The 14501-nt window shown below is 43.4% G+C and overlaps 1 protein-coding gene across 3 annotated transcripts in view; it reads left to right on the forward strand.

Annotated features, from left to right (window-relative positions):
• Positions 1-14501, forward strand: part of TRIM33 (tripartite motif containing 33) — a 271501-nt gene that overhangs the window by 238402 nt on the left and 18598 nt on the right. For all 3 annotated transcript variants that reach the window (XM_082246208.1, XM_082246207.1, XM_082246206.1), the window contains 5 exons: positions 1378-1441; positions 2524-2677; positions 4454-4809; positions 11651-11774; positions 13278-13352. In XM_082246208.1, the coding sequence (XP_082102334.1) occupies positions 1378-1441; positions 2524-2677; positions 4454-4809; positions 11651-11774; positions 13278-13352 (773 nt within the window). The remainder of the gene's footprint in view (positions 1-1377; positions 1442-2523; positions 2678-4453; positions 4810-11650; positions 11775-13277; positions 13353-14501) is intronic.

The following is a 14501-nucleotide window of genomic DNA, read 5'->3' on the forward strand; positions in this document are numbered from 1 at the left end:
TTTGAGGAGTCCCTTTTAAAACAAGTGGACTAGTTTACCAATGGTGGACCCTCCTGTTTTCAGGTTGAATAAAGCAACCATGTTCCCAGTAGAGGAATCTCAGTCCTTTAAATATCTGGCTGTCAGGAAAGCAGAGGCTGTGGCACGCAGAATGTTTACTATGGCTGGTTCAGCATTGCGGCCAGTCTTTGCCTCAGCCCTGGTGTCTCAGACCCTAACTGAATGGGCTAAGCTTTTGCGCCAGGGTCTAGGGAATGAGCAGGTTACCACTGCTTATGTTTTAGCAGACCAGTTGATCCATGGCCTGCAGTTTTTGTGATGCAGCTTGGATACATCTCCTGTGCTGTCCAAACTTTGTTTCAGCGGTGATGATTAGGTGCGTGCGGTGGCTTAAGAATTGGTCTGCAGACCAGGCCTCTAAGAAAGCTCTCCTTGATCTGGATACTGAAGAAAGGAAAGACACTGCTCCAGATGTATAGTGTGTGGTGATTGCCAGGAGATAGGATATCCAATAGAGTGCTGGCCCCGGCCCGCCTCCGTGGGAACACTTGTAGGAAAAGAAATGGCTGCACATCCAGGGATTCCAATAGGTTTCAAATACATCTATTTCCAAAAAGTTGCAAGTGATGACACCAGACACCAGCATGAAGTCTCGTAGACGCGTTTAACACATACATCTTGTGCTTAATCATTGCGTACTGAATATTGTGATCATTACACTTGTACAGTAGGTCTTATCTAGTGTATATAAATCCACATTCAAAAATGAACATCGGTTTGCCTTCTTGTTAAGCCACCTTTTAAAAATGTTTTTGCCTAATGCCTGCAGTTTTATCTGTTCATCCCAGCAGAAAGCACTTTTTCCATAACTTTGTCATAGGGTCAAACCGCTTGCTCCCAGGATCTTATTGCAGGAGCATCATTGCTATCCTGTGGAGCACACTGTTGATCCAAACTCCAGGCAGACTTGTAGATACACAACGTGCCTGTTCATTCAGCCATAGTACCCCCAGAATTGCACCTACTCTTCACTGTTGCACAGCAAAGCATAATTGGAAGTTTAGTATTCTATCTATCAATGTCACCACAAAGGCCATCGCAATGATAAGTGTTGGCAGGCACAACAACTGGAATCTACAGGACCAGAGCCATGGAAATGTGCACATGCTAAAGATTAAAAGGTGATAATGAATCTGAAAACATGGCAAACCTGTGTATTTTAATCAGATCTACAATAAAGGTCATCTTTTGGCATAAATGTTTAGGTCTACATTCAAATTAAAGGAAATTGAATAGTTTCTGCTTTTGTGTATCATATTTAGACTGCTTTAAGTGAGAGCTACATGCTATAACAGGTGTGTTATCTATCTTTCTCAGGTTTATCTAATTCACATACACCAGTGAGGCCACCCAGTACATCAAGCACTGGCAGTAGGGGAAGGTGAGTGCACATTTCTCATCCTAGCCCCTAACCATCCTATAATCCTTACAAAAACAGGAACGTGAAGATAGTGAACTGAAACACAACACAAGGCCTGAGGCTGGAATACAAAGAAGGAAGCTGATTGTTCTGCTTTTCTTAAATAAACATCCTGATGCAGATGACTTCTGCAATCTTCATGCTATTTTTGTATTTCTTTGTTCTGGGTCACCCCAATGTGTTTAGTAGAACTACTGACATTACAAATGTGCGTGAAGTCTGCAGGTCCCAGAAATTGATCCAAAATGTTCACTGCATTAATGTCATGTAACCTAGCAGAATTTATTTTTCCTGAAGTGGGAGGTGTTTTCTCTGGGCATTAAAGATGCAATTGCATAACCAGAGACCGGGATCCATCTGTGACAGCTCGGTCTTGTCTTGGGAGCTTGCAGTGAGCGATCTCTAAGCATTGAAGCCTCAGCCTCCATGGACTCCTGTGGCCTGTGTGTTAAAAGCTTGTCCTCCACAAATGCATTGTTTGGCAAGAAGTTAATTGTATGGTAGAGCTAGCATGCAAAGAGTTTCCATTGAGAGCTGCTACAAGCCTACTCCTTGAGAAATTTATCTTTGACATCCTGACAAGCCTTTGGTTAAGCTTCCTTGCCTCTTGCAGCTTAAGCGGTAAAGTGTCAAACCTTAACTTCATGGTTGGTAGGCAACGTATCCCCTCACAACTAGTTATTTGGTTTATCCTTTTAGGCTAGTTCTTAGTGCAGTTCTTGTTAACTTTGGCTTGGTCATGAATGTAATTTTGGGTATATTTTTATTGCCACCTAGCACTAGTGTATTAAGTATTTCCAATTTTAAAGCATGTTTCTGATAATGATAAAATGTATAGATTTAAAACATTTCTGATATTTGGAACCTGTTTCTAAGCTTTTTTTTTTTTTTTGGGGGGGGGGGTTATTGGTATTGTTAGGATGTGAGTTTTACAAATGTAGAGCACCTTTATGTGGTTATGTGGCAGATTGCTTTAGCAGGAACTCTTCAAATTTGCAATGTCACTATATTTTTAAAAAGAAGCTCATTGATTAAATTTACAGTTGTGGATCAAGTGGTAGAGCAGTTGATCGAAATGCTTTCAAATCAGATACAGTCAAGGTGAAGCAAGAGCCCGGAACAGAAGACGATGTGTGCAGTTTCTCAGGACCCGTTAAACAAGAGAAGTCTGAAGATGGGAGAAGAAGTGCGTGCATGGTAAGCACACGTGTTTAACATTGAACATATTTTACAGAAAAGGGGACATCATCTGTATGTCTTTATATATCTCTTATGTAATTCTGGATGCATCCTCCTCAATTAGGAGATGTTTGGTTTAGTCTGGTTTCCAAATCATCTTTGTATGTTGCTCTACAAGCAACTATCCCTTCACTTATTTGAGTTAGATGGTTAAGCTAGACCTTTGCAAAATACCATATTCAAACGATTGTACCTTCTTTTTTTAAATGCCTCCTTTTTAGAAGACTATAAATCCATAAGGCCTCACCCACACAGGAGTATGAATTTATGCTCTGGTAATGCTGGATTTTTTCTTCCAGAACATGACACAAAAAGGCCTCTGACATTGAGCTTAAAGTGTTACCCCAACATTTCATATTCCTGATATGTGCCTGCTGTACCATGTACTTGTATGAAAGAGTATCCTGTTCTTTGTATTGCTTCCTTTATGTGAAATCCCTGTTGTTCCTAACAGTCCCTCTGCTATCCTATTAAAAACTGACTACACTAAGCAGGAGAACACACCGTGGACAGTTCTCTAGCTATGCTGGGAACTCAGCCTGCTCTCCAATGATCAGGCTTGTCCTGACACGCCTTCCCCTGCACAGACTTTCACTGGGAAGCTCCATTTGCTGCTGCTTCTCCTAGACCTTATGCTACTAAGAACAGAGAGAATGTGATCACTTATAAAAAAAAAAAAAAAATGGAAAAAGGTATTTATAATTTATTATATCTCTAACAAAATGTTTTGCCTTTCATTTCGATTTCAAACTAAATGGATTGTTTTACAAGATTATAGTTTAAGATCACTTTAAATGCATTCTATTGGCTAGAATTTTAATTTATTCTGCTCGTGTGTTTTTTTTTTTTTTTTTTTTTTTAGGCCTCTAAATCCTGCTCTTTAAATACAAATCTAAACATCTGATGTCAATGGCCACATAGGCTAACGGAACTTCATTTAGAGGCTTAAAAATAACATGCTGTACACCTGTTAACGCAGCATTTTTTATGCCCATGTGCATAAGGCCAAATGGTGATTGGACCTATGTAACATTCCTAATGTTGAGACTTAAAGCTGAACTCTGGTGCAACATTGCATGAATTAAATGATCATTAAGTTTAATCAGTAGAGGAAAAGACTGTAGCACTTACTGTCTTCCTCGTGCTCTGGCCACTGGCGCTCCTTTTCTCTGTAACACTTCGGGTTGTGGGAAGGCACTCATTGTCCTCATGTACATTGAAGGGCTTGTTGGCCTGGCATTATATGCCTTCACATCAGAGTATGACTGCTGGCTGGAGTACCTTAGAGAAAAGGCTTTGGCAGACAGGTCCTGCAGCATGGAGAAAGGCTGTGAACAATAGTGCAAGTATTACAACCCTTTCCTTTACCACTAGACTTAACAAGTGTTTAAGACTTGTTATGTAGGGAGACCGCACTACTAGGGTATTTTATTTTTTTATTGTGCCCGTAGTTGGGCTTAAAATCATTTTATACTTGTTGAGGCTTTCTAAGGGAAATGTTAAATTACCACCCTTATTTATCTTGTCTGTCTTAAAGTTTTGTCCAGCTTGTTGTGTTTGCACGTTTAAATACTCAATGGAAATCAGAATTTTCCTGGTGGTACCTTTTCCTTGTGACATTATTAGGTATGACTTTCTTGATTTCTAAAGTTCTTGAATTGTCCAGGAGGTAGTGAAATGTTGACTGCTTTGTTCCTTTTAGTGGATTAAAGTACACCATTTTATGTTTACTAGCTGAGTAGTCCAGAGAGCAGTCTGACTCCTCCACTCACTACCACCCTGCACCTTGAAAGGGATTTGGAAGCCTTGGCCAATCTAGAAAATCATGTAAAGACTGAACCTAACAGCACAAGCAGAAGTTGTGGACAGTCAACGCATGGTACCCTTGTCAACGGAAAGTCTCCAGTCCGTAGCTCTATGCATCGATCACCACGAGGAGGCAGCGGAGGTGATGGTACGAACAAAGATGAAGATCCAAATGAAGATTGGTGTGCTGTGTGCCAAAATGGAGGAGACCTTTTATGTTGTGAGAAGTGCCCAAAAGTCTTTCACTTAACGTGTCATGTACCCACACTCCTTAGCTTTCCAAGGTATAGCAATAATATATTTCCTTTTTTTTTTTTTTTTTTTTTACGTTAAGTGTCACCTCCCTGCAACTGTATACGTGTATATGTGTATGTTCAGATACGGTCAGGTTGCACTGCTCCCAGCAGGAGGTATAAACACTGGCTAACAGAAAAAATAAAAAATGTATATCAACCTTCATGTAACCCCTTCTCTACCCAGCATGCCATGGTTTTTTGTTGGTGTTCTAGGAGGCTGGACACCTTTTCCTTATTTCCAATTGCCATTGTGGTGTTCTGCAGACTTGAGTGTACTTGTTTTTATCTGTGGGGTGCTTTCCTAGTACAGAGCTCCAAATGTCTGATGACTAATTTTGTTTACCACAGCAAGGGTTAAGGTTGAGTGACCTAATGCTAGTTTCATTTGCAGGGTGGAGCAACGCACTATTTTCCACCATTTAGCCTATCAAAAGCATTCTGCTGCTGCTTCTGAAGCAGTGCCTGAAACTCTGCTCTACTCAAACTCCATCTGCAGTGACCTGGCTAAGTCAGACATCCAACCCTCCTCAACACCAACTTCTTATGTTTGTTAGTATCTTTCACCTTGCCTCATACTGGGCCTAGTTGCATTACCACCTGTGTGGAAGAAACCCCTCTTGGCTAAGACACAGGAAACAGTCCCACTGCCACCAGGGATCTCTGCCCATTCTCCTCTAGTGGCTCTGAAGGTGTTAAATTTGGTATCCCCTGAAGGAACAGACAGCTGTATTCTAGAACCTGGGATCCCCATTCTTTCTTTGCTCAATCAAGTGGGTTCATATTCAGTGATTTCATGTCCATTCAGGACTTTAAACCTGGCTGTACTCAGACACACAACCCACGGAGGTTGAGTTTGCTCTGGTACCATGCCCAGCAGAGTCCTCTAACTCTTGAAAAAGCTGGGCCTATGGGACCTTTTTTTTTTTTTTTTTTTTTTTTCATTTTTTGACTCAGCGGTCTATCTCTAAAACTCCCGAGGTGGACCTGTTGGCCTCTCGCCCCAACAGGAATGTGCAGCGATTCAGGTGAGGTTTCGGGATCCTATAGCCGATGCCACAGCCGCACTGTTGACTCCTTGGGGCCAGTACCATCTAATATACTCCTTTTCCCCCCCCTCTGAAACTTCTGCGAAGGATCAAGGCAGAGGGAATTCCGGTCATCCTAGTGGCCCCAGACTGGCCTGTGCCCCCCATCTGCCCACACTCCGCAGGTGACTGAACGACCGCTCCTCAGGTGGGGGATAGGCCTGGTGGGAATGCCTGTCAGGGCTCCTCTTCCTGTTTTAAGATTGTTTTTAACGACCATGGGACCCTGTCAGGGCTCCTCTTCCTGTTTTAAGATTGTTTTTAACGCCCATGGGACCACTGGGATCTGCGTGACATCGCCATTTTCTTGTAGCCATGTGTGCTACAGCTCGGTGGCCATTTTCCTATTGTTTCCCATTGCAAATAGTGGCAGCCATGTTTTTGAAGTTGGGTCTTGGGCAAAATTGCTATCAAAAACTCCCGCCTTCACCTGCTTCCTCGGTCGGATCAGTTTTGGAGTCTGAATCGGCCGCTATGGATGCGAGTTCCCTTTGGGGATCTACGTCCATGCACCCTGCATGCTCAGATAGTGAGGATGATTCCTCTGTTCCTCTAGCTGCACATGACAAGGTGCTAGTGGATGCACTGATTGTATTGGTGCGGGGAAACCTTGCATATGGAAGATGCGATTAATGCAGCATCAGAGGCGCAGGTCACCTTTGGCACCCACAGGTTCTCCAAAGCAGCGAGGGTGTTCTCCCCTTTCCCGCCTTCTTTGACGATATTGTCTCAAAACAGTGGGGGTCCCTAAAACACACCTTTGCAATGCGGTACCCTTATGAGTCACTCCTTTAAAAAATGGACGGTACCTCCTGTTGTGGACTCCCCGGATTCCAGGTTGAATAAAGCCACTGTAATACGGTTTGAAGAGTCCCTGGTCTTCTCAGATCTGGCTGATAGGAGTTCGAAGGCCTTGACCTGCCATGTGTTCACTGTGGCTGGGTCGGCACTTAGGCCGGTGTTTACCATCACCCTGATGTCACAAGCTGTGAATGAATGGGCCAAAATTTTATGCCAGGACCTGGAGAAACGGCTCCCTCCTGCTTTTGTGAAGCTAGTGGATCAGTTTATCCAAGGGCTACAGTTCGTCTGTGACGCCTCTTTGGATGGCGCTTCCCTGATTTCTAGACTGTCTGTCTTAATGTTATCTGGCTGAAATGCTGGTCTGCGGACAAGGCTTATGAGAGGCCTCACGGGGGGGAAAAACTCTTCTTTAGGCTTCCAAGGGTAAGAAGTCCCGTCACAGACGGAGACCTTCCTTTTCGGCTCACAAGCGGCCTTTTCGTCAGGGTCTCAAGACAAGGGATCTAAACCCTTCAGGGCCTTCCCTGGAGGTTCCAAGAAGTCTTGGGCAAACCGAGAGCTGTTCCTGCCAGACCTTCAGATAAAAATTCCTCCGCATGAATGGGCACCCTCGCCCGTATCGGGGGTGGAGGGACATCTTCGCTGTTTTCCGGATCCGTGGACCTTTCTGATCCAGGGCAAGTGGGTCCACGAAGTCATTCGCTCCGGCTACAAGATCGAGTTTTGATCATATCACCCGTAAAGGTTCTTCTCTTCCAACCTGCACTTATCCCCAGATCGCTTAAAGGATCTCTATGGGGCAGTGCAAGACTTGTTACTTCAAGGGGTGATTATTCCGGTTCCATTGTCAGAATATTTTCAAATTTTCTACTCAAACCTGTTTACGATTCCCAGGAAGGAGGGCAAGGTCCATCTAGTTATGGACCTCAATGCGCTAAACTGCTTTCTGCAGGTACACACGTTCCGAATGGAATCCATTCGCACAGTGGGTGTCGTCCCTACATCAGGGGGATTTTCTCGCCTCTATCAATATCAAGGATGCCTACCTTTACATTCCCATATGTGTCACCCATCAGCACTTTCTCAGCTTTGCTGTGGGTGAGGAGCATTATCAATTTGTGGCGTTTCCCTTTGGTCTCGCTTCCGCTCCTCGGGTCTCCACATAATTGTTGGCCCCGGTTCTAGCATTACTGCGTCAGCAGAGGATCGCGATACTGGGGTACCTGAAAAATCTGCTTTTGCGAGCAGTGTGTTTGACTGCTCTGTTGGCCAACTTGGAGATTACTCTGCAAACGCTGAGGGAGTTCGGTTGGACTCTGAATCTTCCGAAGTCCACTCTGGTCCTGTCCACAAGCCTGGACTATCTGTATCTGACTCTGGACTCTGCCTCAGCCAGAGTGTTCCTTCCTCTGGAGAAACGTCACAAGTTGCATAGGGCAATTCGGCTTCTGCTGTCCAGCAGACAGTCATCTCTGCGGGCTTGCATGCAGGTGCTGGGCCTGATGGTGTCTAGAGGTAGTCCCGTTTGCACAGTTCTATACGAGATCTCTGCAAAAGGAGATTCTGGTGAAGTGGAACAAGGATCTTCAGTCTCTGTATGATCTGATCTTGTTGAGCACAAGGGGGTCCCTGGTTTGGTGGCTTCGTTCTCCGGCACTTCTTCTGGGAAAATAATTTCTTCCCCTATACTGGACGGTTGTTACTATGGTTTCCAGCCTATCTTGGTGAGGGGGCGTCCTCAGCACAGTGTGTGCTCAGGGGGTCTGGACTGTGGAAGAGTCCAGGCTACCTATTCATGTACTGGAGCTCCGAGCAATCAGGCTTTGTCTGGATCATTGGACAAGTCGTCTCCAGGGGATGTTCGGTACGGATCCAATCAGACAATGCCACAGCCGTGGCCTGGCATATGTTAATCACCAAGGGGGCACAATAAGTGTTCTGATGGCTCAGGAAGTAGCCAGGATTCTAAGGTGGGCAGTACAGTTCCTTCCAGCCCTCTCTGCTGTGCACATTCCAGGAGTGTAAAATTGGAAGGCTATCTGTCCAAGGAGAATGGTCACTTCATCCAGGGGTTGTTCCATCAGTTGTGTCTCCGGTGGGGGACTCCCGAGGTGGATCTGTTAGTCTCTCGCCTCAACAGAAAAGTACAGAGGTTTGTGGAACAGTCTCGGGATCCTCTAGCCGATGCCAAAGATGCCTTAGTGGCCTCCTGGAGTTAGTATCGTCTGATATACACCTTTCCTCCTATCAAGCTTCTGCCGAGACTCCTGCACAGGATCGAGGCGGAAGGGCTTCCGGTCATTCTAGTGGCTCCAGACTGGCCTTGGTACGCCAAACTGGTACGGCTGATCGTCAATGGAGACTTCCTCTCAGGAAAAATCTGCTGTCCCAAGGACCGATCTTCCATTCTGCTTTAGCGTCGGTTCACACTGGGGCGGCATAACTCTGTACTACTTCGGGGGGGCGACTTGCATGGACTTCACATAATGGAAGTCTATGCAAGTCGCTCTGAGGTCGCCCCGAAGTAGTGCAGGACCCTTTTTCTAAGTCAGAGCAACTTGTGTCGCTCCTATTAGAATGGGTCCTGTAGCAGTCAATGGACTGCGAGGGAGCGTGACTTGTCAGGCTGACAAGTCGTCTGACAAGTCACGCTAGTGTGGATCGACTCTTACAGTCGCTGGCTATAACGGCTTGGCTGTTGAAAGCCAGGTGCTTTAAGTATAGAAGGTTGTCTGAATCTGTGATTCCTATGCTTTTAAAAGCTAGAAAATCTACTTCCAGAAAGCTTTACCATCGTACTTGGAAGACATATATTGCATGGTGTGAATCCCTACAGATTCATCCTGGCTCTTTTCGATGACTCAGATCTTGGCCTTCAGCGAGGGGTGGAGCAGTGTCTGGTCTTGAGTACCATCGAAGGCCAGGTTTCGGCCTTGGCGATTTTTCTTTCAACATCCCTAGGCCACACACTCCTTGGTGCGCACCTTTCTCCAGGGAGTGAGACACTTGGTTCCCCTGGTGCGGTCTCCATCGCCGCCATGGGACCTCAGTTTGATGTCCATTCTCCAGAAACCTCCCTTTGAAAATATTCGGGAGATTCCCCTGCTTATGTTGTCCCAGAAGATGGCCTTTTTGGTGGCTGTTACTTCTGCACATAGGGTGTCTGAGCTGGCAGCGCTATCTTGTTGTTCACCTTACCTAGTAGTTCACAGGGATAAGGTGGTTCTTTGGGCCATGTCCATCTTTCCTTCTAAAGGTTGTCTCCGATTTTCATCTGAATGAAGACATTGTGTCCCAAGCCTAAGCATCCTAAGGAAGTTGCCTTGCATTCCCTGGATGTGGTTCGAGCAATTAGGGTGTACCTGGCAGCTACGGAGTTGTTTCGGAAGTCGGACTCACTATTTGTCCTTACGGATGGAATTTGCAAGAGGCTGGCTGCTTCTGCTGCGACCATTTCCAGATGGATCAGACAGACTGTGGTTCAGGCTTATTCTATTAAGGGTCAGGTTCCTCCTTACCCTGTCAGGGCACACTCTACTCGGGCGCTTTGGGCCTTCCGTCAGGCGTCAGTGGTGCAGGTTTGCAAGGCGGGCAACTGGTCATCTGTACACACGTTCACAAAGTTTTATAAAGTGGATGTGTTGGCATCTGCGAATGCTGCTTTTGGCCGCAGAGTTTTGCAGGCTATTTAGTGGACTTTTCCTCTTTGACAGTTTTTTTTTTTTTTTTTTTTAAGTGAGCTCCAGTTTATAGTTGAGCTTCCTTGTTACCTGCTTGGCTATGTTTAGCCTTGGGTAAGTTTTGTTTTCTGCTGTTCCCACCCCTCATATTTAAGACGTCCCTACGGTCATGAAGATGAAGAGCTGTGTCCGTCAATGAACGAAAGAGAAAATTAGATTTTGGACTTACCGTAAAATCCGCTTCTCTGATGTTCATTGACGAACCCAGCACCCGCCCCTCCTTGGAGTTGGGTTTTTTTTTCATGGCACTGCTTGTTACTAAACTGAATACCTATAGCAGGAAGTTGGAATATATCCCCAAGGACTGCCCCATAGGTGTGTTCAAGCTTTTTTTTCTCTGCCTAGTGTCCTACTCCTGTAGGGGGCAGTATAACCCTACAGTCATGAAGATGAGCTATGTCCGTCAATGATCAGAGAAATGGAGTCAAAAATCCAATTTTTTTGTCTTACCAAAAATTTTCTCTGATGTTCATTGACGGACACAGCACACTATTGAGTTGGGTTATTTTTTCTTCTGACACTGCTTGCAACTAAACTGAATGCCTATAGCAAGAAGTGGGAGTATACCCCCTGGGACTGCCACATAGGTGTGGTAAAGCTTCTTCCTGCCTAGTGTCCTACTCCTGTAGGGGGCAGCATAACCCAATGGTCAAGAAGATTCTGGAGCAGTATTCGTCAGTGAACATCAGAGGAAAGGATTTTACGGTAGAAAGATCCATATTTTTTTTTTTTTTTTTTGTCCCCCATCTATTGAGAGAAACGACTCCCACCCTTCTGTCTTTTTGCTTCGCCTTTTAGTACTACTTTTTCACAAAACACAGGCGTTCCAAATAGAGGAGGGGTTTATACAGAGACTTGTCTATGATTTTTGTTTGCCAGCGTCCAGACCTCCTGTTGGTAGTAAAACATCACTATATCTGAATTCCTGTGCCCATCATTGGACTCGAAGAAAAATGATTTATGGTAAGTACAAAAATCTTACAATATGTTAAATCTGAAAATGTGGGCTTTCTTCCTTTTGTGAGTTTTACAATTACCATTTTATGTCTGGTGTTTAAACTCAGTACGTTTTAATTTTTAGGTTTATGATATAGGAATAAAATTTAGAATCTACGTTTCTAACATAACTATACTGCAATCAACCCAAAGAATTTCAAAGGTTTCTTCTACAAAAAATGTCTTTTCTTTTTTCATCATCAGTGGTGAGTGGATCTGCACATTTTGCAGAGATCTGAACAAGCCAGAGGTTGAATATGATTGTGACAATTCACAGCACAGTAAAAAAGGGAAGACTGTACAAGGTTTAAATCCTGTGGACCAAATGGTACGTGTGAAGTTGTACTTGCAACTTTAACAGCATATACAGTATTCCACTTAAAATGTTCTTTTCTCTGGATACAGTTTGACAAGTTTTCTTCCACCTATTAAAAAGTTATTTAAAGAATATTAGGGGCTGTTTAACAAATGCACCTAAACCCCCTCAAGAAAATGTACCCTAAAATTATGAAATCAGTTTTTTCCCTTATCCTAACTGAACGTTCCCCTTGGAATTTGTTGTTTATATGTAAAGCATGAAAATACTTAGGTCTGGAGAGCTCTTTCAAAGCTTGCTACCAGTCTGTAAGCACCTTAGCATTAGACAGATGTACCATGGTGCAAAAAAATAAATTGGACCCCACTCAGTGCCGGTCTTCATATTTCAGCAAGTTCAAATACATTCAATCAATACAGCCACATATAGTTACTTAAGCATGGCAGAACATTTCATTAGATCCAAGTAGCTGGTTCACCAAAAAATTCTAGATGGAGCTTCTATTCTTTGTTACCTTAAAGTGTTTTTAAACTCAACCAAATAGCTGCTGAATTAAAGTGTAACTATGGCTAAAATGACATATAGTCTGTCACTGGCATTAGCACAGCAGACTTTGTTTTTCTAAGACTCCCCGTAACGTAGTTTATTACCTGGTGAGTAGGGATGAGCTTTAGCATGTTCCTGCTAATTAGACATGGCCAAGACATTTCCAGCTGCACATATAAAAGGGGCATGTATATGTGCAGGAGGGGAAGGATCTTTTATTATTGGCGCCAGTGACAGCTTCCCGCGGCATATCTCAGGTGGGTTCTGACTAAAATCTGAACACACCTGAGCTCATCCCTACTGGTGATTTGGCCGGGAGTCTGTTTCCATTAATGGGCAAAAGTGGCATTTAGAGGGTTGAGATAGATAAATTCGCACTGCAGGGGCGCTTACAATGGTCAGCTTTTATTCATCTACGCAAGACATATCCCAAAAGGGAAAAAGCTATTGCTGTAACTGCTTTATACGCATTTGTTGGCATTTGACTTCAACTTGTGAGTCACTTAGGTAAATTGCATCTTAATCCTCTAGTCCATCAGACGCTTCCCTCTCCCCTGATTGACAATGCTGCCATCCAGGGATGGCAACATTTTCCTCCATAGGTACAGTGGGAGTGAATGTAGCCACCTAAAGAAAGGTGGTGTTATTAGCCAAACACCAGATGGAAATTAAGGAATAAATTGAGTTTAGTTACACTTTAATGTTTACCCACAGTCAGAACATTTTACTTTTGAAAAGTGTGTTGGAGAGCCAATGTCTGTTTTTTGTGTGTGTTTTATTTTTATTTATTTTTAACTCTCTTCCTGTGACACCAGGGCAGGAAATAAAGAAGTTTTGGCTTTAATTAGCCTTTACTTTGTCCACTTCACCTTTTTAAAAGCACGCATGTCCACACACAGTACACTAGATGTGATAGTTTGGTTTTCATTCCCCTTGGTAAAGGTTTTTTTATTTTATTATTTGTTGTAGAAATGTGAGCGGCTTCTACTGTATCTCTACTGCCATGAACTGAGCATTGAATTTCAAGAGCCAGTCCCACTAACGGTAAGTCAATGTTTTATTTATTTTTTAATACATGGCATTTGTTTCTGTATGTAGTGTAGGCACTGCTTGGTGTACTTTGGCTTGAATAAAGTTAGTGAGAGCAATTGGTTTCCATGGTGCTACGTGTTGTTTTTTTTTCTTTTTTTTTTTTTTTTTTTTTTCCACAAACAAAACCAGAAATTATGATGGAAAAGTGTCACTGGAGCAGAATTTAGTTTGTGTGGATAACCTCTTTGGCACTGTACACAACTTGAGGCAACTGTAAACTTTATCGTGCACACTTTTTAAAACAAAAATCCAAACTTAAAAGGTATTATCCTAAAAAGTGAAGGAAAAAAAAAAAGGTAATTTTCTTCTAACTTGTCAAATATTCAACTGCAATCTTAATAACTTCAGGGCTTGAAGCAAATCTAGGATGTGACCTCTAATTGAACATTTATTGAAATATGTTCTGATCCAATTACGGTCAGTGAACAATATGCCGTGTCCTAGTGTCAGCAAAACATGTTGGTAAGCCATGTAGCTGGTAAATGTAAAAACGCCAGCCTATGGTGCAGGTGTTAGTTCCCAGTACTCATAAATGTATACAATACCTGCCACTGCTCTCTGTAACACTGTATTGCTAACTTCCCGAGCAGCCTGTTCTGCCATGTGAGTTTAAAAAGAGAGAAGCAACACATGTACTGCATCCTTTCATTAACCTGCATTAGCTACCCGTAGTTGTACCACAATATTTTTTGAAATGGTCTTTTAAAAATATGCACGGCAATACATTTTTTTTCAAATCCTTTTGTCACAGCCATAATTTTGACCACTCATCTAATATTGAGTGGGTCAAGGTATGGACGCCACTAGACCTCTGAAGGTAAGCTGTGGCATTCAGCACTAAGCCATCAGTTACAGATCCTTTTGTGAAGTGGGGCCTTCATGGATCCGATTTATTTTTCTAGCGCATGCCACAGATGCTTGATTGGATTGAGATCTGGAGAATTTGGAGGCCAAGTCAACAGCTTAAGCTTGTTGTGTTCGTCAAACCATTTTTGCAGTGTTGAAGGGTGCATTACCCCACTACCATGAGAAAATAGTTTTCATGAAGGAGTGTACAACAAGCAACAATGTGTTTAGGTGGTACATGTCAAAGTAACTTCC

The sequence above is a fragment of the Pelophylax lessonae genome, assembly GCF_965119305.1.
Source record: "Pelophylax lessonae genome assembly, chromosome: 2".
Classification (NCBI taxonomy): Eukaryota; Metazoa; Chordata; class Amphibia; order Anura; family Ranidae; genus Pelophylax; species Pelophylax lessonae.